Genomic DNA, 21,096 nt, shown 5'->3' with positions numbered 1-21,096 from the left:
ATCTCTTTTAATTTGAAGAAAAAGGTACATGTTATCTTTGAAAGTGTGAAAAGTGTAGAAAATCATAGTCTGTACTTCATTGATACAAAACAGTGTCATGGACAAGGACAACTTCAAGGTGTGTGATGCTTCATCGGTGCCCGGCGGCTGGCTGGTCCAGTCGGCTCACCTCCTCCCAGATGGAGATCAGATCAACCAGGAAGCTCTGGATCTGTCAGGAACCAGGACAACCAAACCATAGAGACATGCTAGCTTATCTAGCAGGATGATAGATTTCCAAAATTATAAGGTATACAAAAATAGTACTACACACTAGAAAGACACTGGACAAACTGGACAGACAATAACCAAGTAGGAAGAGTATAGCTTGCTACACATTATGTTATCAGGAATTACATATCCTCGGTGTGGATCCGGTGTTCGTCCATGGCCACTTTACCATCCAATAAGGGCATACTTTTCTGTACACATTAAACTGTACCTTATCCAGCTGTTTGAGTGTGTCGTCTGGGGCTACAGGTGTTTCACCACTGTCTTTGCTCCTCTTGCACACACTCTGGTAAAGGTTCAGGGTAGCCATCTTGATTGTACCCAACAGCAGCGTCTTCTTGGCAGCTGTGTTCTGTATGTGGGTCCATCTTGATTCCTATCCATAAAGAAGTAGGCACTGTTTGATTAGTTTGGCCAAGATTTCAGTCAACCAGAAGAAAGCAGATACTGTAGATCAAGTATCTAAACGATCAGTAAACTATCTCTCCATGGAACATTCGATCTGTTAACATGGGTTAATTGGGACTGTGATTCTCACCCAGATCATGCCGTCAGCGCGAGCCTTGTCCAGCTGGCTCTGAAGCTGGGCTAGAGTGTTGTTGTAGTGCAGCAGGGTGTCGTGGCTCTGCTCCATGTAGCGGGCTAGCTGGCTCCTCGAGTTCTCTGTGCTGTCCTGGTTCTGCTGGGTGGTGTGGACCAGGTCCTCTCGGGTCAGCGTCAGAGTGTCGTAGCGAGACATCACCTGCCGAACCTCCTGAAACTACGAAGGCAAACGAGAATCTACCAGGTGTGGAATTGGTAAAGGTTGTGGCATATGGGTCAATAACACACCCTCACATGTTCAACACACCCGTTTCCTAATTCCTTCATATTTTTCCAGGTCAAAGTCAGTTAACCAAAATTGTCTTGGCCCTACCCTAAGTGACCCACCTGCTCACTGGCTTGTACCACTTTTTGTAGATATTGGGGGTAGATGGCATTTTTCTTGACTCGTTTCTCCAGACTATCTCGCACTTCAACAAGAGCTTTCACATCCATCTGGAGGGCCCTCAGGTCCGCCTGCTTCTGATTGGTCAGCTCTCTCTCCCGTCCCGCCTTCTTCACAGCTCGACAGCGCTTCACCTCATTGTCCTTTTCAGAGGGTGATGTCCCAGGAGGATGAGATAATAGAGATGGTAGTGTTCTTACATAACCTTGTATTAACTGGCTTTCGGCTAGAATGGTTGTACTGGTCCCAATACCTTCAGAAAGTTGTCAAATTTTTGCAGATATTCCTTCATCTGGTCCTCCTTCTCTCTGAGCTCCTTCTTGCGGACTTTGAGGGCTCTAATGGTAGACTCAAAGTCCTGCAAAACCAGAAAAAAATGCTACATCAATGGATATGGGTGGAGAACATAACAACATCACAGTTAAGATATGCTAGTTTTGTTATTTCCTGTGGTGTAAGCAGGGATTGCATAGATGAGTATGGTATGACCTCTTTTTGCATATTCATGGCATTGTGGACTATCTTGGCCTCCCGTGTCTTCTGCAGCAAACGGGAAGAAGGTGCCAGTATTTCACCTCCAAAAGACTTGGACTTCCTGTCAAAACACAAAATGGTAACCATATACATCCGTTACAGTTATAGGCATTGTGCTTCTGGAAAGAAAAGCAGTAATACAGAGCATTCAAAAACTATAATTACACCAGCTGGTCGCGAAGGTTCTCCCCAAAATAACTTTTAAAATATTCGGACAAATTTACAGACATGTTGATGAGCTGTATTATAAAATAAAGATAACAAAAATATTATTCTGTATAGCCTTCTACAAAAATGGCCATAGAATGGCATTGCTAGAATTTTGACTTATAAAATAATAATGGTCTCATAGCAACCATAGTTTAACTAATTAGAACTGAGTAAATGCTGAAAATAAATAAACTTGACACAGGAGGACAGAGCTTTTTAGTCCACTTGGAGTACAATATATAAAGCTTTGTTAGATTCTGCAGATTAAGCTTTAATGTGGTGACAAAACATTTCCACAGGTTATTACGCTGCAACATTTGAGGAATGCTTATTACACAACTGTCCAAGCACAGCAAACAGAAGTACTTATATGGCAGGAATTGATTGGGAACAGAAATTAACCGAAAAACATCTTATGAATTCACCAATAATAGTAAAATGCACAATGTGTCATCACCTGGATGTCTAAATAAATTATATATTACTCCATTTTAAGTAAAAAGAAAGATAATTGCATACCACATAATTTACAACTAAAGTTGTTGTCTGCCAGTAGGCATCATCTTAATGTTTGAATGTCACTGATAATATTCACTCTCATTCATCAGTTTCCATTGAGCTCATCACAAATGACGATTTGCATTAATAGCATTCGTAAATTTTGAAAGAATGATAAAATAAGCTATTCAACAAAACGTGTTTATTTTTGGAATTGAAAACAATGCAGTACTGATTTAGCTTAATTGTGTATATTCTTCAATGCACGGTCCAAAATATATTAGGTGTCCTTAAATATTTAAATTGGACTAGCAAATGCATTTTGCAGAAAGGTGAAACCCCCTTACTGGATGTGATTCTCCCCTACATGATGATGCGCTGGACTATCCTCGGTAGACACTAAGAGCAGGACGGATAAGAGAACCAGAACATCCGTAAGGCCATGCCACAGCAACTTTACAATAACACAAAAGGGAAATAATTCCCAAAGAATGAGGCTTTAGAGTGGTTTCAAAAGAATTGTGCTTCGGTTGTATACTCTGTGTGTATGCCTGTAATTGCATCACTTTTTGTTTCATTTCAGCAGCATACATTTTGTGACCCCATTTGACCCACATTAAAAGTTGAGAAGATAAATTCGATACACTAAGGTATGTACATTGCTTTTTTTTGCTTTTTTTTTGCAGTTACACAAACGTCACTGGATGTTTTCACTGAGTTTCTACAACACAAAAAAATAGCTGTGCAAGTCATATCCATGAGCTACTGCATTAGTGGGGGAAATAATTGTATCTGTTTCCAATTCCTCATATACATACAGTTCACAATATATTAACACAAATGAATTATGAAGGTGACGCAGTGTCTTGAATGCACCAAATTCCCAACAGACCATTATCCGTAAGAGGCAATCCGACTGCAGACAAAAGGCAGACCATGGCAATGGTTAACTGACAGTCTGGAGATGAGAAACGTTTTATCCTTAGAGTCAGTGGAGGGGGAGGCATGGGGAACAAGGCTTTAGAAACACAGAATTGCACACTAGCACATCCCAACACTTGAGATTTTCCATTCAGTAAGACAGGCGAGTCTTGGGAGGAATTCCCCCTGCCTGTCAGTTGGACAAGGGGACAGGGAAGGGGATTCTATAGGATCTTTTGTCTTCAGAACTCCTCGTGTACATTGCGGGCATAGTCCATGAGCTTGCTGCCAGTGAAGTATTCACTGTATTTGAGGATCTCATCCAGCTCCAGGTTGTGATTCTGGTTCTCATCAGCCACAGCAATCATCTGCTTGGCCTCATTCAGCGCATTGAACTCGTTCATGGGGTCCATGTACTCCTGAACAATAGGAAGAACAACAAGGACGAACATAAGAAGAGGAAAGACAGGACGTATGAGTGCAACCAGTAACAGACAGAAAAAACTAAGTTATCTGAAATTCTAATATACACAAAACCCCTTGTCACATTAGATCCCAAATGTAGTCATTGTTCACATACATAAGTGCCCATTTTATTAATTATTCGAGCGTCAACCTATTCTTGGAGACAGTAATACCTCAAGTTCCTCCATGGTAACGATGCCGTCATGATTAGCATCGATGACGTCTTCAAACTCCTTCTTCCTCTCCTTGACCCAGTCATCATCAATGTCCTGAGCCTGCTGGTTCTCCACAGTGCCCATGGGCAAAGAGATGAACTCTGACAGTGTCAGCTGCTTATTACCATCCTGGTCTGCCAGAACAAGACAACACACACCTTTCATTCAGACAGCATTACCTACTACTTCTACCTTATTCATTTACCCAAGCAAATCCACGGAATATAGGGCATGAAGAGACTTTGAACTCATAAGAAAGAGTAGGCATTACCCAGGTCTCGTACAATCTCTTTGACCATGTATTTGAGCATGCCTCGGCTGTGCTCGGGGTGCAGGAAGGACAGGAACTCGTCCTCGTTGAGCAGCTGGTCTGCTGGTGGGTTGTCAGCCTGGAACCAGCGATCCTTCAGGCTCTCCAGAACCTCCTGAGCTGCACACACACACATGACATCACTTTTGTACATTTGATTCATGTAACAGCCTTGGATCCAAAGCGGTAAACAAAAGAATGCACAGCAGATGATCAAGGATCAGAAGTGGGTCGTTCTAAAAGGAAGGTGGTTAGAGCCAAGCAAAGATTGGATTTTTTTTACCGGACACTGTGCAACAATACCGTCATCTCAACTACAATATCACATCCTTTTGATTATCCAAACACCGATAGCTAATACTGTGTTCTGGACTGCCTTAGGCCAGTCTATTCACAATAGTACGAAAAACTATCATCTGGACAGACTAATACATTACTATTTATATAAATCTTATATAATATACAGGCTATGAACAAAAATAAGATGTGTGTTGTGAACTTACTTTCCTCATCCACCTTCAGATCTTCGTTATTCTTAATTTTTTCTGCCATTTCCTTTTCGTTAAATCCTTTGCTGGCCAAGAATTTGACCCGGTATTCGTCCCACGTCACATGACCTGCCGTTGAAGAAAAAAAAGGAAAATGCACAACAACTTAACAACTGGGCTTTGGCAACCCACAGCTGTTGTGTGGTCCAATCCAGGCTGGGCCTGAGGAGCTGAGTGTTGGTAACGAGGCTAACTCAGCAGAGCCATATGGATGGTCATGTGATGGGTGATTCCCTCACCGTCTCCATCTGGGTCGACAGCACGGAAGCTCAACTTGTTCTCCCTCACAGCCTCCTGGAAGTGCTCCTCTGTCTTCTCCATGATCCAGCGCTGCATCTCCTTGGCGCTGACACTGTTGTCTTTGTTAAAGTCCACCCTGGGGGTGAGAGGAGCAGCTTGTTCAAACGAGCTGGATCAATACTTTCAAATCGATACTTAAAAAGCCTTCTGGGTTGGAGGGCTGGAATACATCAGAGCCAGTCATGTCAGGTTGTGAGTGGTTGTAAGCTGGGTGTGTGTGGGGTCAGTGTGCCCTGACCACACAGGGATTCTTTGTGCTATGCACACAAACCTACTTTTCATACCCAACTTACTTTGCCCAATGCAACTTGACACAGATGCATGTTGTCTAGGTAGACTAGAGGATCAGAGCCAACATTATGGACCATGTGTTCCTCACTACAAATCAAACCCCAAGCTTGCCTTCCTTCCACTTAAGCTTTGAGTCCCCCAGCATGGGTTAAACTGGGAAAGTGTTTACAGCAGTAGGTTGTTGTGGACGATCCATTACTAACACACATTTAGTCATTTAATTTAGTCATTTTTTCACATCCAATATGCCTCCACTGTGGCTTTAAATGGTACAACATCAATAACGAATTATTTAACTGATGTATCTGCAAGGAGAAACTAGTCTTACTTAGTGAAGATATCCATCAGCTTCATCCTGTTCTTCCTCGGCTCAGAGTCCTCCTCGAACTCCTCCATCTCTTTTCCAAGGAACACTTCCTGGTGGAAGTCCTTGTTCAGGTGGCCGTCCATCTCTAGCTTAACTCCATTCAGATGGTCTGGGGGCAGAATCTCGTTGTCGTCTTTGATGGTGGGGTTCTTGTCTTTCAATGCTGATATATTGACTGCTGGTCGTGCATTGACATCCATGGTATGGAGCAGGGTAACAAGGGCGATGGACACAGCCAAAAGCTGCCTGCACCAAGCTCTCCGCCACACAGACATCGCCACTGCTTTCCTTAACGGGCGGAAGTACGTTTGGTCATTCAAAACAACCAACTCACAGTTACACGTCACATAAGTAGGCTAACCCAGCTATGCTAGCTAGCTAGATAGGGTTGTATCTAATCTATTTAGCCTAGCCATCTCCAGTCTAGGAATTAGCTGCATATCACTGAAGAAAACGACCGAATTTATAAGTGATTGTATGTAGCCTACTTTGCTTTACTCTACTAGCTTGTCTAGCTATGGGGGTATTACTCTACTGCAGCTGTGTCAGTCTCGGCTAATGTTGTTGGTCAAATCACAGGAACTGAACTGTTTAGCGAACAAAACAGACCACTCGAAAATAAATGGTAACCTACCTGCTAACTTTACACTCCAACGACAAAAACCCTGAACACAGCACTAAATAGTTCCAATAAAAAATAAATAAAGGCTATGTTGCTAGCATTAGCCTAACAGACTGAACCAGAAACGCAAACTGTCGTTTGCAGTGTTACTAGTTCCTGTACACGTGGCTTCCCAATGTTCCTGTACGGATACACCTACCTGCCAAGTGTAATGAGCGTAAACACAGCAGGTAATATTTTTCGGTGTAAAGTTCTGTTTCAGAAAATGACAAGATACACAAACTGTGCTGCAACGGTGCCAATCAGACCGATGCGATGGAGGCTACGTGGTACTGTCAGGAAATAAAATGAGCTTGTCCGAACACCATGTTGGTGAGGTCGCCCGGCATCAATACAATACATGTTATTCTTTACCTCTGGGTGGCACTATATACTTATTTTACCGAGCTCGAAATCAATACCATAATCAGGTGTATTTGTTCACGTATCTATAAAAAGTGAGGCAATTGAAGAGAGCCGTGGCAGTCCTAGTAGTAGATTTGGGGGTTTTGTGATTGTGGTCGTTTAAACATTGTTGATACGTTTATTTATGTGCTGCAATTTGATCAAGGATGATAATATTTCAGACACGAACAAATTATTGTAGGCTAGAAGTAGATTGTATTTCAACACACAACGTCAGTAGGTTTATACGTAAACCCATCTCCTCCCTAACACATGCAACAGTCAGAATTCAGTCTTTGGCAATTTGTCAAACAAGAGGTTATACAAGACAATGCGTAGGCTATACGGTCCGTTTTCATACATTCGTTGTCGTATTTAGTTTGGATCTTAAAACACAAGGCAACTTAGGAGACAGTCACACACACTCACACGGAGAAAGATAGAGACCAATACACACTGTAACTTGTCTTCCAAGGATCCCTAGCTTTCTGAGCATTTCATCTATGAGATAAAACAGAGCTGAACAAACCAGTGGGTTTGCCAGTTCACTGTTGAAAAATATAGGCAAGGGTAGGGAGAAGATGGAGTGGGGGAGAGAGAAAGAGGGAGGGAGAGAGGGTGATGATAAAACTCCAGTCAGAGCCCTCCTGTAAGCTCAGTCACAGAGAGGGAGTTTACAGAGACGCACAGGGAGAGTGAGTGTAACGGAGCAAGCAGGGACCTACCACACATTCACATACAAACAGGGCTCTCTGAGATGAAAATGCGCACTTTCTTATACTTGATGAATGAAAACCAGTGAGACGTGTACTACTGGTTCAATTGGCCAGAAGCCGGAGAAGTTTGAATTTTTTTTTTACTTCTTCGTTTCTTTCTGGAGCTGGGAACACGTTTACCCTGTAGCGAGAACTGAAGACAGAAGGTCAAAGACTGAGAAAAGTGGACCATCTCCAACTGTTCCTGGACTTTTCCTCTCTCTCCACTCTAGTGGGCAACGTATGTGAGGAGCGACAGATTGAATGCTGAATGGCATGTCCCACCTCTCCCAACAACTGCACGGTACTATGAGGAAGACCAGTCGCCCAGAGTAACATCAAGAGAGAGGTGGGATAGAGAGGATTACTATCCATCTCTATCATTGGGCTCCCTCCCTCCCACCCACCCCCAGCTTCGACCGCCCCTCCTCTCCAACTCTCCCGTTGCCCCTTGTGCCCCCCCACCCCTCACCCCCCAACAGAGCAGAAAGCGTGAAAAATCTCACTAATGGGTTTATTTGCTGTCAGATCTGCGCTGATCTGTCATTCCTTGGGACCATTCCACTTGACATTTCATAGCTGAGTAAGCCGCCTGGCTTCCCGACTAGAGTTAGTGGTGCCCCAGCAACACCCTGCTTGCTCAGAGCTCATCAGGACCAGAGCAGCAACAGCAGCAGCAGTCAGTCAGTCAGTCTGACAGTCCCCCCCCAGACCCTCAAGAGACCCTCAGAGCTGCAGCCCTCCAGTCTCCTTTACCCCTACTGAGATCTCTGCATTAGAGCAGGCGTCAGGCAGCAGCCTCTGTCTGTCTGACAGAACACAATCCTCCTTAGAGGATTCAGATCTTTCCGCACGGATCCTCGTGTTGATTCTGTGGCGAGGGAAGATGTGGTGTGGGCCTCTGGCAGTGGTGGCTGCAGTGTTGTGGACTCAGTGTGTCCTGCTGGAAGGGGTGGATGCCAAGAAGGAGAGGAAGAGGCCAAAGGAGACCAGCCCACAGCACACTGAGACTTTCAATGCTACTCTCTCCAACAGTGAAGAAGTTGGTGGAAGCACCAAGGTAAGGTTGGAATACATCATAGTCTCTATGACTTGTATCTCTTTGCAACTGACCTGGTGCAAAATGATCCTTTGAATGCATATGGGTGTTATCTTTAGGGAAGTAGAGTTATTTTGTATTTCATATACAATGAGTGTACTGCATTTTGTTAAACCTTATGAAGAGTATTCTGGCCCTGTTCATGAAAGTACATGTGCCATAGTTTTATATCAAACCAAAGTGTCTAATATCTCATCCAAACATATGTTACTCATCTGAACTACAGTAGTGAAATATTTTTTGACATTGTCACATGGGTTTTATACAAGATACTGCAGTACGAGTAGAAGATGTGTTCTAGGTGAAAACCCAATGTAGGACAGGTGTGCCCTAACGGGTCAAGCCTCAGACAGTGAAACAGTCTCAGATGTGTGAAAGACTAAATGGATGGCTTCCTGAGGAATGTCAGGAATGTGCACATCTAAAGACTGATCAAGGCATCAATTAGTCCTCACAATGTGTGTCTGCCACCAATTTTCCAGACTATCATGAAGGAGTATTAGTGAATCAAGACACATGCGGGTAATCTAAATGGAGACAATTGTAATTTCCCAAAACTTGGTACAGAATATGTATCAAACTGTGCAGCTGTAGTTTGTGAGATTTGGCAGGTTAAGGAAAAATGTAATTGTTGATATTTGAAAAAAAGAATGCACACAGTATGTTTTCAAGTCAAATTAGGTTTCAACAAAGTTTCCTTTTTGAAAACAACACTTGATCTTTGACATTGCTGTTTATTGGTATATTGCTGGTGTTTCATATTTGTATGGGTTTCCATGGGATATTTGTTTTGCTTTCAGCCCACCCGTTGTGTTGGCATTCTCAAATGACTCTTTCTGCCCCATCCCCACTACACCAAACCTCCCTCCCTGACTCCTTCAGGTTGTCTTTGGAGGTCAGTTCTCTTGGCAGCATCTCCAAAAAAAGTTTGCCAACCATTAGGTGATCTCTATATTCTTAAAAACACATGAGCTCTGCAGCTCGTTGTGGCATGGCAGTGTTTATTTGTCTTGATTCACCCTGTAAAAGCAGCGGCTATGAAGGATGACCTTGTGTCAACCCTCAGGCTGCTGCAGATTGCACCCCGTTGGGACTTGACTCCTCTCTCCCATCCCAAGAGGGGGTGTCTTTGCCTCCACGAGCCTCCTGCAGTTTCCCCCTCAGCTCGACAGGCCTACTGCCATGATGTAATTCCTGGGAAAGTTAGGTGGGTAGATATTTAAAGACCTTTGGCTATACTTTTCCCAGCCCATTGATTCTGTCATTCACAGGCCGGTCTGACTCCGCTGTGTCTGGGACATCCGATAGGGGCGGTGCGGCCCCGAAAACTGGGGCAGCATGCCGTGTAAGCCCCTCACAAAGCCCCATAGAAAGGGTCCTGAAAGAGGACACCTCGACAAGGATTAGCCCCCTGTGCCCCCCTCACTTACATTCTTTTCATCTCGTCTCCCACAATCTTAGGGTAATGACATAATCACTCCTAAGACCCAATGTTATGCCAGATAGTGTCTCTGCCAAACACTGTCACCTCTGATGAGGACTTGGCTTTTAAGCTCAAATCTTAAAGGTTAAGAAGGGCCTGTTCAAGGCTGGAAAATGTATACAGTACGTAGCATAGCCCCGCTCTGTCTGGAATTTAGTGAGACTACACACCGTGCATGCTGTATGTAATGTTTTGCTTAATGGTGCCAACTAAAGTTCATTTTCCCAATTTTCTCACCTCACACATCTGTACCTATGATGTCTTGTACAAAACAACAATTTATTATTGGAGTTGTCTTGGCAGGGTATAAAACAAGCATTTTCAAGGAAACCAAGGGTTTATACATTTACATGTTTTTTCTTTTGCCCAGTGGAAACTTGCGATGGCATTCATTTTCTATCTGGCATATCCCCAGTGTGGACTGTTGGCAGGGTGCAGCAGACTACATTCCACAAGAGATTTTCCATTTGAAATTGATCACAATAGTGAGGTGTGGAGTGGTGCACTGAGTGAAGTTTTGGGATTCGTGATTAAATATTTTCAGTTTTACTGGAAAGGTGTGGGGTTTAATTATAGACCAGCCCCAAAACATGCAACTGATAAAAATGTAAGTATGCAAAATGTGTTTTATTTCCTTCCTTTCTGAGAGGGAGATATAGTGAGAGATTTCAGCAGAGGTCTCTATGATGGCAGTAATTGAGGCAGTTAGGTCAAACATCACGCCTAGCCTGTTGAGTAATGGCTAAGGTCTGCCCTAAGGGAGGGTTTGTGTTTCCCTTCCCCTCATCCACAATGATGATTAATGCAGGGGTATATAGGACCTTTTTGATCTGGCGCCCCTACCACAGGGGAATGGGTCGATCCCACAGGATACAGCCTCACTGCCACAGACACATCTCTCTCAGAGGCTAAAGGTGTACCCAGTCTAGCCTCCCCACCAAGTCCAAACCCCCATACTCATTCAGAGACTGAAACACAACATAGAGAGTGTGTTTTGGAGACCCATGTTGTCTCCTTTAATGGTGTGAACGTCGAAATGGGCCATGCTTATTTAACACCACATGATTAATCACTGAACTCATTGAAATCTGAACAATAATAAACGATCGTTTGTCATTACATCAGAAATCTGCAAGTAAAATAAACTGTCAGGAGGATATTCCTTTGCGCTTCGTTAAATGTGCCAGAAAATACATCTCCTTTTTACACATCAGGCATAGTGGCCTGTTTCATTTGTATTTCTTTTCATTTTAATAACTTTTGATTGATGCCAGATTTATAGAAATCCCTTAATCTTGCCTGATGCGTATCATGTGCTGGTCATGTTCCTTCACCTTTGATTCACATTGGAGTCTTAATAACCACAATCATTTACCACTACAGCAGAGATTCCCAGCACTAGTAATGCATAGCATATCTGATAGAAACGTATCTAAATATTACTAGATAATGTGTGGTAATAATACATTTTTATGTTTGTATTTTGCCATGCTATTCCATACAGACTCACCTAAATGAACAAGTGTTACCTCATAAACCTGGTGCTACTCAACAAGAAACATTTGAAGTCTCTGTACCGTTGTGGCAGTGCGTAGAACCACAAATGAAGCACTTAAAAAGAGGAACAACTAATGAGTATGTCTACCAGGAGAATTCCACCCCTCATGGGAACCACAGGGTGCAAATCAACCATAGCTTTGAGCCTTATGTGAAACTGGAACCGCAGGCCTGTTTAACAGCCTGGTTTACCTACCACAGATACAAAGGAGGACCCAACTCAACAATTTCTAGGCTATAATTTGTACACAAACAGGTGTCGCAAGTCAATCAGACTTTCTTTCAGCTTATTTACTTTATTTTGAGAGGAGGGGAGGGTTATTTTCTTGCAGATTTCATGAATACATTTTTATTGTGTTTCTTTCTTCATCTGTTTTCACTTTCAGGAACCGTCAGAAATGCACAAATCCATCTTTGTAAATACTATATATGAAGCATGCTTGTACATCTAAACAAGGCTGTATATGTAGGAATACATAATGCACATATTACAACATACACATACAGTATATACATATATTGTCATACTATTTCATATTACACACTAGACAACACTACCTCTAAAAATTGCATTTTGTTTATATGGTTTCCTGCTGAGATTAGACATCAACAAGTGAGTGAAGGCAGACCGATTCAGTGCTGGTGGAACCCATCGCATGTCTACTCATATTTAGCTGTGGGGTGATAAATCCTGAAGGCAATATGCATCTGTGAAGTGCATCCGTGGGGAACGAAGCCTGGATTCATGACAATGGGGATGCAGGCAGGCTGGCAGACCGAGCAGGTCCTCCCCGGCTCAGGCAGGGAGCAGAAGCGTGGGGAACCCTGCCATCTGAGGAGAGAGCGAGGGAGAGGCTCGGCCCGGCCCTGCCCTGCTCTAGAGCTCAGCTACCCATGCATGGATGACTGCACAGGGAATACGGCGATGTAAAAACAAGGGATTAGGGAGGGCTCTCTATCATCCTGTCCCATGGTAAACCCTCACCTGTGAACATCACATGCCGTCGAATGTTGGTAGAAGCAACAATATTTCACTGTTGCATAACAGAATAAGAAATAGATAGTCAGATCTGGGATTTCAGAGAGGGCCTTTTTTCTGGTCTAAAGAATTCCGAGGCTGCCTGTGTTTTCAGCATCCACTACTGCCCCTGAAACGTGTTTCAGTGGTGTCTGTGTTTTTGATTGCTTGGTGCCCCAGGGAGATATTTTCTCTTCTATTGGCTGAAATCAACCTTCTTTTCCCAAACTATATAACCAAGGCAATGCAATAGGAATGATTCCTTCCAATTTAAGCCTTTGGATTCAGGAAATGATGCATGTACCAACATTTAAATCCCTCTACTACATATTTACAACATTACAAACAATGTTTGATAATCAGATGTCTAAGTTGTAGGTCAGTGTTACATCATTGCATGATAATGTAAAGGTGTATCACTGTTTCAAAATCTTTTGTATACTGCATACCATCACTGAGACGACCAGTGTATCGTCTCGTGTTGAGTTTTGTGAGTCGCGCATAGTTTAACACCTTGAGAATGTGACACATTTTCCTAGTCAACTGCACGGCGTTGTGCACTCACACATGTTGACAGACACGGCTGTGGCGCGGCACTCAACTACAGACTTGATCAAAGACAGGAGCTGATGTTCCTCATCAGCCCCCAGACTGATACCTCGACCTGCCCTCTGCTCACTTTGTTCCTCAGTCCTATGTGCTGAGACGGAGGTATGCGAGTGGAGACATAGTTTACTTTGTGCCACCCTCAATAACACTCAACGACAGATTAAACTTCTCTGACAGGTTTTCGGTGTCATCATGCGATATGGTTTTCACATCTGCATGTATGGATTCTGATGCCGCCCTTTGAAGAACACACTAGAGGTCGTCTCACCTGCATACAATGAATCCTAATTTTTTTCGTCTTGAATGTATTGCAATGGTCAGTTTCTGTTTCATGTCTACTTGAGTGCTGTAGAAAGATACATTTCTTCACAGTGCAAAAACATAGCCCCTAACCACCCTGGCTATTATATAATTAGTCTTATTTCGTTGCTCAAGAAATGGCAATAATTACTGTACCTTGTTCGACCACCAAACTTCCTTGAACATAGAAAATCCTTTAGGGCACAGTTTTAATAATTTAATTACAATGGCATGTACTAACAATACAAGGGGATACAAGGGGAGGATTTCCTGGCAATGAAATGCTGACTTTTTTTATTATTATTCAGGGAATAGCTGAAGTATATAATTATAAGTCGCATGTGTGGGCTGACTTGTGTTGCTTGACATCTGAAAAACAGACAATGATGTATGACATCAACAGAAGAGATGTGTAGTTCTTTGAGTTCTTAGGATTAGCAGCCAAAGTATAGAAGCCTTTGTGTCTCACTGGCTGTCAGTGTTAGAGGGGTATTACTTGAATCATGTAGGATTGTCAGAGATAGGTTCTTTGTGAGAATACTTACATATCTGTTTGATGGATATTCGCACTTTTCAACTCTTAAAGAGCATCCTATAGGTATCATAGCTAAATATGAACAGCAGCCAAATCTTTGTTGATTTGAAACATAACAAAATTCTGATAGAATTCCAGCATTTTGTGGCATCAAGCGAAGACAAAAGTGTAACCAATTAGCTGGCTAAGGCTCTGTTATGGAAAAGATGTGGAGGATTATGGATTATGCAGTAACAGTATCTTCGTCTTGACAAAGTCTGTCTCCCTTTTATCTGTTGCCAAGCCTCAAAAGCACCACAACAACACAGACATCCAACATGCAGGAGGAACTGTGTTACTCAAGTTGTTTATTTTGTCTGCTGTCAGACAAAGAGAGAGTGGGAGCGAGAGAAAAGGGAGGTAGAGTAGGGAGGGGGCAGCGAGAACAAGAAGAGAGAAAATAAAAAATATGAAAACTTTTTTATTCCAGGCCTATTGAAAGACAAACAAGGAGTGAGTCTGTTGCTGTTGAACAAGAGGCAGGTCTTTTTGTGAAGAAAGGGCCATGTTAGTTTTGCAGATAAATGATCCACGTCCTTTTGCCAAATCTAAACAAATTCCATTTCAGACAGCTCACCTCCGTTGCTTTTCCTTATCTGTCTTTCTATCTCAACCACAGTCACTTGATGTTTGGGGAAGGACTTGGGGAAGATTCAAGTCATTTGTGGTTATTGGAACCTTTTCCCCCCAAATGAAACAATGCCAGTGTGAATTTAGTTTGAAAGTTTAGCTACATTCAAACATGACAGGGTTGTTTCACTTTGATCATGTAAGTCTGTCAAGAGATATTGTATTGTATCAACACGATACATTATACCTTTACGAATAACTTAGATTTGAAAGTAACACAAATTTCAGAATATGGATACATATAATTCCCAAAAGATCCTCTAGAAAGTCTGAAAGTGTTGGTATGTTTTTTTTTTTACAATGCTGTCGAACTAATTGAGCTCTAAAACATGGCATCCAACCCACAAATGCTTTTTGAAGAGACTGCTCATGGAAACTTTCATCTGTTGAAAAAGTCACTTGAGAAGGTTTGTTTATTTTCTTCCAAGTCTATTTGGACACATAAGAATTGACGTGGCACCTGAGTGAATTATCTGGAGAGAGGAAAAATAAGCAGAAAGTCTTGTGGAGAGAAAAAGTAAATGAACAAGGTTTTCTAAAGCACAAAAAAATCTATTCTGTCTGGGACGTCAGTAGACAGTGAAGGCGAGAGAAAGAGAGTTTGACCTGACTGGATTTCTGGCACCGTTTCATAATATCTTTAGGCAAGACTTTCCAATGATGGTTTGTAAGCAGAAATTATGAGTCATAGTTAGGTAGGTACAATACTTTGCATTGTACGCCAGTTGGCCAAATCATTCAAGTCTAAAATATCTGATGAATATTGCAATTAGCAATCTTCTCAAAGAGCCATTGATCTTGAAGGGGTGAGACACAGAGTGCATATAAATCCTGCTTCATTGCAATTAGGATGTGTCTTCTACATATGTTCATCACTCCACACTCATCTAGCACTATCCCATAGTGGGGCTTACATAGTCCTTTCAACTTGTTACTTCAGCAACACACCCTGTAAACTTGTTACTTGGATCTAAAGTTCTAGGATTGTTTCTGTCATCTTTGCGGATCCAGGTACCTGACAACCAAAGGGTTGACCCACTGGGATCATGGATGGACTTTGTCAAACGACCCGTCGGCAACTTTCCTGGGAAGTGTCGCAAGAAACGACCCCTGGTAAATACCGCAGCCGTCTTCATCTGATCCAAAACACTTTTTTGGACTCACAGCTTATAGTTTTATGATCATGAACTGAAGTCTGGTTATCTCATATGACTTAGGTGAAGGGCTCTGCACCAGTTTCTATATTTGTTTAATAGACAGTAAAAAGACAGGTTCCATTCTGTGGACTGTTTCATGTCCTGCATTGTGTCCATCCCCTCTCTGCCAGCCTGGGCCTCCTGGTCCCCCTGGCCCTCCAGGGCCCCAGGGCCCTCCTGGCTCCCCTGGGGCAGAGGTCACCCAGGAAGTCCTGCTGCAGGAGTTCAAAGAGATGATCAAAGGTAAGATGAAGTCAGTAGCTTTTCTGCTAGAATGCTGATGGTAAACTCCTGCACATGAAACAAAATGGAGGACTTACATGCTTTATGTACAGGACGAAGGTGATGTAATGGGATTGCTTTTGACAATTTTCTAGAAGGTATGTCATACCCTTAATCTAGGTAATCTCTACAAAGTTAATTGAAGGTGTTCTGTAGCTACAGTTTATGTTGGTGTACTGTAATTGCTGTAATTATAAGAAAATGTTCCCAAGTTTACACCTAGCCAAACTTATTTTTGTAGTAATTTATTTTAGAGTACCTACCCTACCCACTGTTTTAACCTAGTCACTAACCACAGTAACAGAATGCCTTAGATTTACCAATGCAGTTTGGTTTTGTATTGAGGAACGTATAGCATATCGTGCTGCCCTACCCCTTGGGAAAGAGACCATGTTTTTAAAACGGTGGCAGTTAAGTGACTGTGCATGTACCTGTGTGTTTAACCCAGAGGCTACAGAGAGGAGAGCAGCCGTGGACCGACAGACCAGTCCCAGCCAGCTGCCCACAGCCTTCCTGGCCCTGGAAGGGCTGGCTTCTTACAGGAGGATAGAAGAGGCCTTCCACTGCAAGCTGAAGGGACCTGTGGTTGTTGACAAAAAGACCCTGCTGGAGCTGCAGAACTTCCAGACAGTACGTTTACTAGCAACGGTGGAAACATTTACGAGTGGTTATTTTAGATTTCCCTCTCTGTGTGTCCCTCAGTGTTCTTGTTATGTATCTGCCTTGTTTCTGCTGATTCACCTCTTCCTTTAGCTGTCTTTGCAAAATGATTCTGGCTGTATCCACTCTGTTTATAAGAATGAAGGAATTATGAGGGGATCATCCCATCACGGTCACTGGCACAAGCATAGCAGCCCCACGCAGTCTCAAACAGGCTGTATGGTCAAAAATATCTACATTTTCATTGCTCCACATCACTTGTTGGCAGCATACAAAAGGCACTCTGTCTGTGACTTGGAATAGGGTCTAGAGAGGACAAAAATAGACACTGTTTGAACCAGCATGCTGTAGTGGAAGAACTACTATGCCCTGGGACAGTCTGTCAAGGCAAAATGCATTATGGGTACACTTAGACATGCACCAGGAATATTGTTATTACTCTGTTATAAGATGTTATTAATATGCTGTTACCAGCATAATTATTTAACACGCACAATTTAAGTTTTAATTGCATTTTCCAAGAAGTTTTAATATGTTTAATGTTTATTTAAGTTGTTAGTTCTACAAATATAAGATGGGTAACCTGGTTATATTTCAACAAACTCTGAGTATAACTATCTAGAACTGTAGGAATGACTATACAGTTGCTCAGTGGTATACAAATTGACTTCATGTTAAGAGATCCCAAGTTCAAATACCCCATATGTTGCTTTGGATAAAAATATCAGGTCAATTATACATTTATATAAATTCCCTCTGTTCCTCCAGCCACCTGCTAAAGGAGCCTTCCTGAGAGGCAGGGGCATGGACCAGTCCACTGGACGATTCACTGCTCCAGTCACAGGCATCTATCAGTTTTCTGCAAACGTTCATATTGGTGAGTAACACTTCCTAGCTCACACTGGCAACATCAAATTGTGGACCTTTTGATCATTGATGGATCCTCTTGTTTTCTCCATGCAGACCACAACGAGGTGAAGAGGAGCAAAAGCCAACTCAGAGCCAGGGACAATATCCGAGTGTTGATCTGTATTGAGTCACTGTGCCACCGGTACACGTGAGTATGCCCTTAGTGTGCTGAGTAGAATGACTTTGAAGATTAACAAAGCCTTCAATGTCTAGTCCTTCATTCCAATTCACCATATACTGGTGCACTTTGACACCTTGGCATACAAAAAACATGTGGTTCTGGTTTGTTCTGGCTTGTGTAACATGTAAAATGCATCTTATCGAACAAAACAGAATGAGGATTGTTTCAATTACAAGAACTGATTCATTGCACTATCCACCAGATCAGGTCCTAGTTAGTTAATTATGTTTCTCATTAGTTTGCGGTTGAGGTTCTCTATAACAGTCTGTCTTTCAATCCATGTTGTTTGCAGTTTAACTGTGTTTAATGCCAGCGTTACTTTTGCAAGTATTTATGATCTGTTAAACATGTTGTCTGTTATACTTTGTGTGGAACCAGTTAGGCATTTCCTGTGTAAAAGTGTGGCAGGTCTTTAAAGGAAACTGTTGACACCCTGTTCTGGTCCCTGTCGCCTCAGTAATCTTTATAGACTCACCTTTGACCCTTCAGACACCATGCTGCTCCCTGCTCGACGGGACATAGAACATAAATGCCCTTTTTGGGATGTGTGAGGCATATAATGAATGTCAATCTCACACAGGATGTAAATAACGGGCGGAAAAGCAATCAAAATCTGCTTTCTGTGTCTGTGCATACCATATTGTGATAGCATATGTTGCTGACATAAAGACATTAACTGCTCCCAAACACTAGAATGTATGTAGAGCACCAAAATATCCCTCTGAAACATAGTATTATGAAAGAGCCACATAAATAATACCATTATGATGGGTTGCCTAACCCAAAAGTGAGCTCAGTTTTTGCTTTCCCAGCTAAAGCTCCACTCAGTCTGGTACTCCCACACATGAAAATGTGGAGAATGTAAAATGAGGCTCATTGCAATGGCAGTTAGAGTGAAGACAAACATGATTGATTCGCCCCCAAAATGCAGCATTTCATTTAAACAGGAGCCAATGCTTTCAGTTTGGCCTGTGAGATGAACCCTAACCCTACAGCAATATAACTACAGTCTACAGACTTCATGGCAGATCATTCTGTCCTCAAACCAGAAAAACACTCTCAGAATGAAGACTTTGCACATTAATCTACCATAACATATTTAACATGCAAGTAAATACATTTTATTGCACAGCTGACATTGATTTTCCATTGTTTTTGTATTGGATCAAATGTAGGTCATTGGAAATGATTGTTGGATTAGAAAGCAACAGCAAGATATTTACAGTCTATGTGCAAGGATTGCTTGAACTTCAGGTAAGTTTCAGTAAATTAAGAAATATTATCTGAAAGTTTACTTTAATTCATAATTTAAGTTATGCTGTGCAACAATATGCCGTCCTTTGCAATGCCACTGCACAAGACTGTGTGCTCTGCTATATTTAAAAGGTTATTGTGTTTCTGTAGGCGGGACAGTACACCTCAATATTTGTGGACAATGCAGCTGGGGCATCAATTACAATACAGAATGGCTCTGACTTCATGGGCATGCTGCTGGGCGTATAGCCTCACCTCTCTCCAGTGGCCACAAGGACTCCGGCAACAGATGCTGTTTGGGCCTGCTGTATCTCAGTGGACTACTAACTGACGTTCTCACTGTTAACATGAGAGATTGGAAAGATGGCTGCTGACACAAGACTTGGGCAATGTGGCCTCTGAACTTCTGGCAAATGGAGGAAGGACAGTTATGAAAGTTTGAGGACTGAGATTCTGTATATTCCTAACTGCAGTATCATTGGCCAAAAGAGTTTCACTTTAGGACAGAACAATCTGATGGACAAGACAGTGGATTTCATTTTCTTCCTCAAACACCATGAACCATGACAAGCTATGGTTGTTCTGCATCACATGTCCAGTTATGATGCTTTGTTATCTGTTCCCTATACAGACTTTGCACTGATCATCACATAGATGGATGTGCAGTGTAGCGGAATAGTGTAACTGTGTATTTATCTGTTTGGATTGGAACCCAAATTCATTGTATACACCAGTTATTGCATATAAAGAGTTTATCATTTCATCAATCTCTAGTCATTAATTATAGTACGTAGACTATGTGACTACACTGGATAATACAAATATGCTCAGTGGATATTGTATGGGCCATCAGAGGCATCTCTGTTATGACATTTATTGCAACATGTTATTTCTGTTTTATTGCATTTAGAAAATGAGTATAGCCTACAGTTTTCAAGTGTACAGCTATGGAAGGTACGTGAGGTGACTGAATAAAATGAACGTAGGACACTCGAACAAGCTCAGTACTAAACACTGGCTATGCTAAGTGGATCCATCAACACACACCATGATAAGTATTGTGGTACATTTCTAATATTGGTTTCTTTTAGCACAGTCAATGAAGTACTCTGTAAATTATGATTAAATATTCTCTAGTAATACTTAACTAAAAGTTGTTAAATTGAATGTTTTTGGTATTTATGTTTCTGTGTATCCAAATATTTAATGAAAAACGATTGAACTTAGCCTATACCTCGTCTGAACCTAAATATAAATGAGAAAGAGTATTAAGACCATATGAATTCCAATTAAATGTCATATCTCATTCTGATTATATTTTTTCATTAGGTCTTTTGATATTGTACTATAATCAAAATTAAACTATTTTAAATAAAGGGTCCTATATCTGTTGTCACTCAGTATATGCCTTTAGTTGCAATAAGTATATATATATATATATTCCCATATTTCTTTAGCAGAAATGACAAAAAATACCTAAAATTCCTTCACTCTGGCAGGTTGCCAAAGGAAAAATAGTTGCTTACTAACCTATGCACCAAAGAATAGTTGGTTTTAGACACAACTTTTATGTTTGCATATAATTTATTGTCATGTCCAATCTGTT

At 41.9% G+C, this 21,096-nt stretch overlaps 3 protein-coding genes across 4 annotated transcripts; 1 reads left to right on the top strand and 2 right to left on the bottom strand.

The window, feature by feature from the left end:
- Nucleotides 1–30: 30 nt before the first annotated feature.
- LOC136945286 (coiled-coil domain-containing protein 42-like) lies at nt 31–1,765 on the bottom strand. Its single transcript, XM_067239037.1, has 6 exons — nt 1,748–1,765; nt 1,512–1,616; nt 1,201–1,401; nt 809–1,030; nt 482–646; nt 31–211 (listed from the first exon to the last, which is right to left on the bottom strand). The coding sequence occupies exons 1-6, from the start codon at nt 1,763–1,765 to the stop codon at nt 131–133; spliced, it is 792 nt and encodes a 263-aa protein (XP_067095138.1). The 3' UTR covers nt 31–130.
- Nucleotides 1,766–2,687: 922 nt separating this feature from the next.
- sdf4 (stromal cell derived factor 4) lies at nt 2,688–6,865 on the bottom strand. 2 transcript variants are annotated; one of them, XM_067240863.1, is made up of 7 exons: nt 6,739–6,865; nt 5,879–6,205; nt 5,199–5,335; nt 4,915–5,028; nt 4,373–4,531; nt 4,060–4,235; nt 2,688–3,840 (listed from the first exon to the last, which is right to left on the bottom strand). In XM_067240863.1, the coding sequence occupies exons 2-7, from the start codon at nt 6,190–6,192 to the stop codon at nt 3,664–3,666; spliced, it is 1,077 nt and encodes a 358-aa protein (XP_067096964.1). In that variant the 5' UTR covers nt 6,193–6,205; nt 6,739–6,865; the 3' UTR covers nt 2,688–3,663. The 2 variants fall into 2 exon arrangements, with proteins under 2 accessions (XP_067096964.1, XP_067096963.1); XM_067240862.1 differs by lacking the exon at nt 6,739–6,865 and adding an exon at nt 6,552–6,700.
- Nucleotides 6,866–7,699: 834 nt separating this feature from the next.
- Nucleotides 7,700–20,862, top strand: c1qtnf12 (C1q and TNF related 12). The gene is made up of 8 exons (XM_067240224.1): nt 7,700–8,798; nt 16,020–16,121; nt 16,336–16,447; nt 16,935–17,116; nt 17,915–18,023; nt 18,110–18,203; nt 19,412–19,490; nt 19,641–20,862. Exons 1-8 carry the CDS (start codon nt 8,625–8,627, stop codon nt 19,737–19,739), a joined length of 951 nt encoding a protein of 316 aa, XP_067096325.1. The 5' UTR covers nt 7,700–8,624; the 3' UTR covers nt 19,740–20,862.
- The last annotated feature ends 234 nt before the right edge of the window (nt 20,863–21,096 follow it).

Source organism: Osmerus mordax, chromosome 7, assembly GCF_038355195.1.
Source record: "Osmerus mordax isolate fOsmMor3 chromosome 7, fOsmMor3.pri, whole genome shotgun sequence".
In the NCBI taxonomy this organism is placed as follows: domain Eukaryota; kingdom Metazoa; phylum Chordata; class Actinopteri; order Osmeriformes; family Osmeridae; genus Osmerus; species Osmerus mordax.
This window is presented reverse-complemented; position numbering and strand designations above follow the sequence as displayed.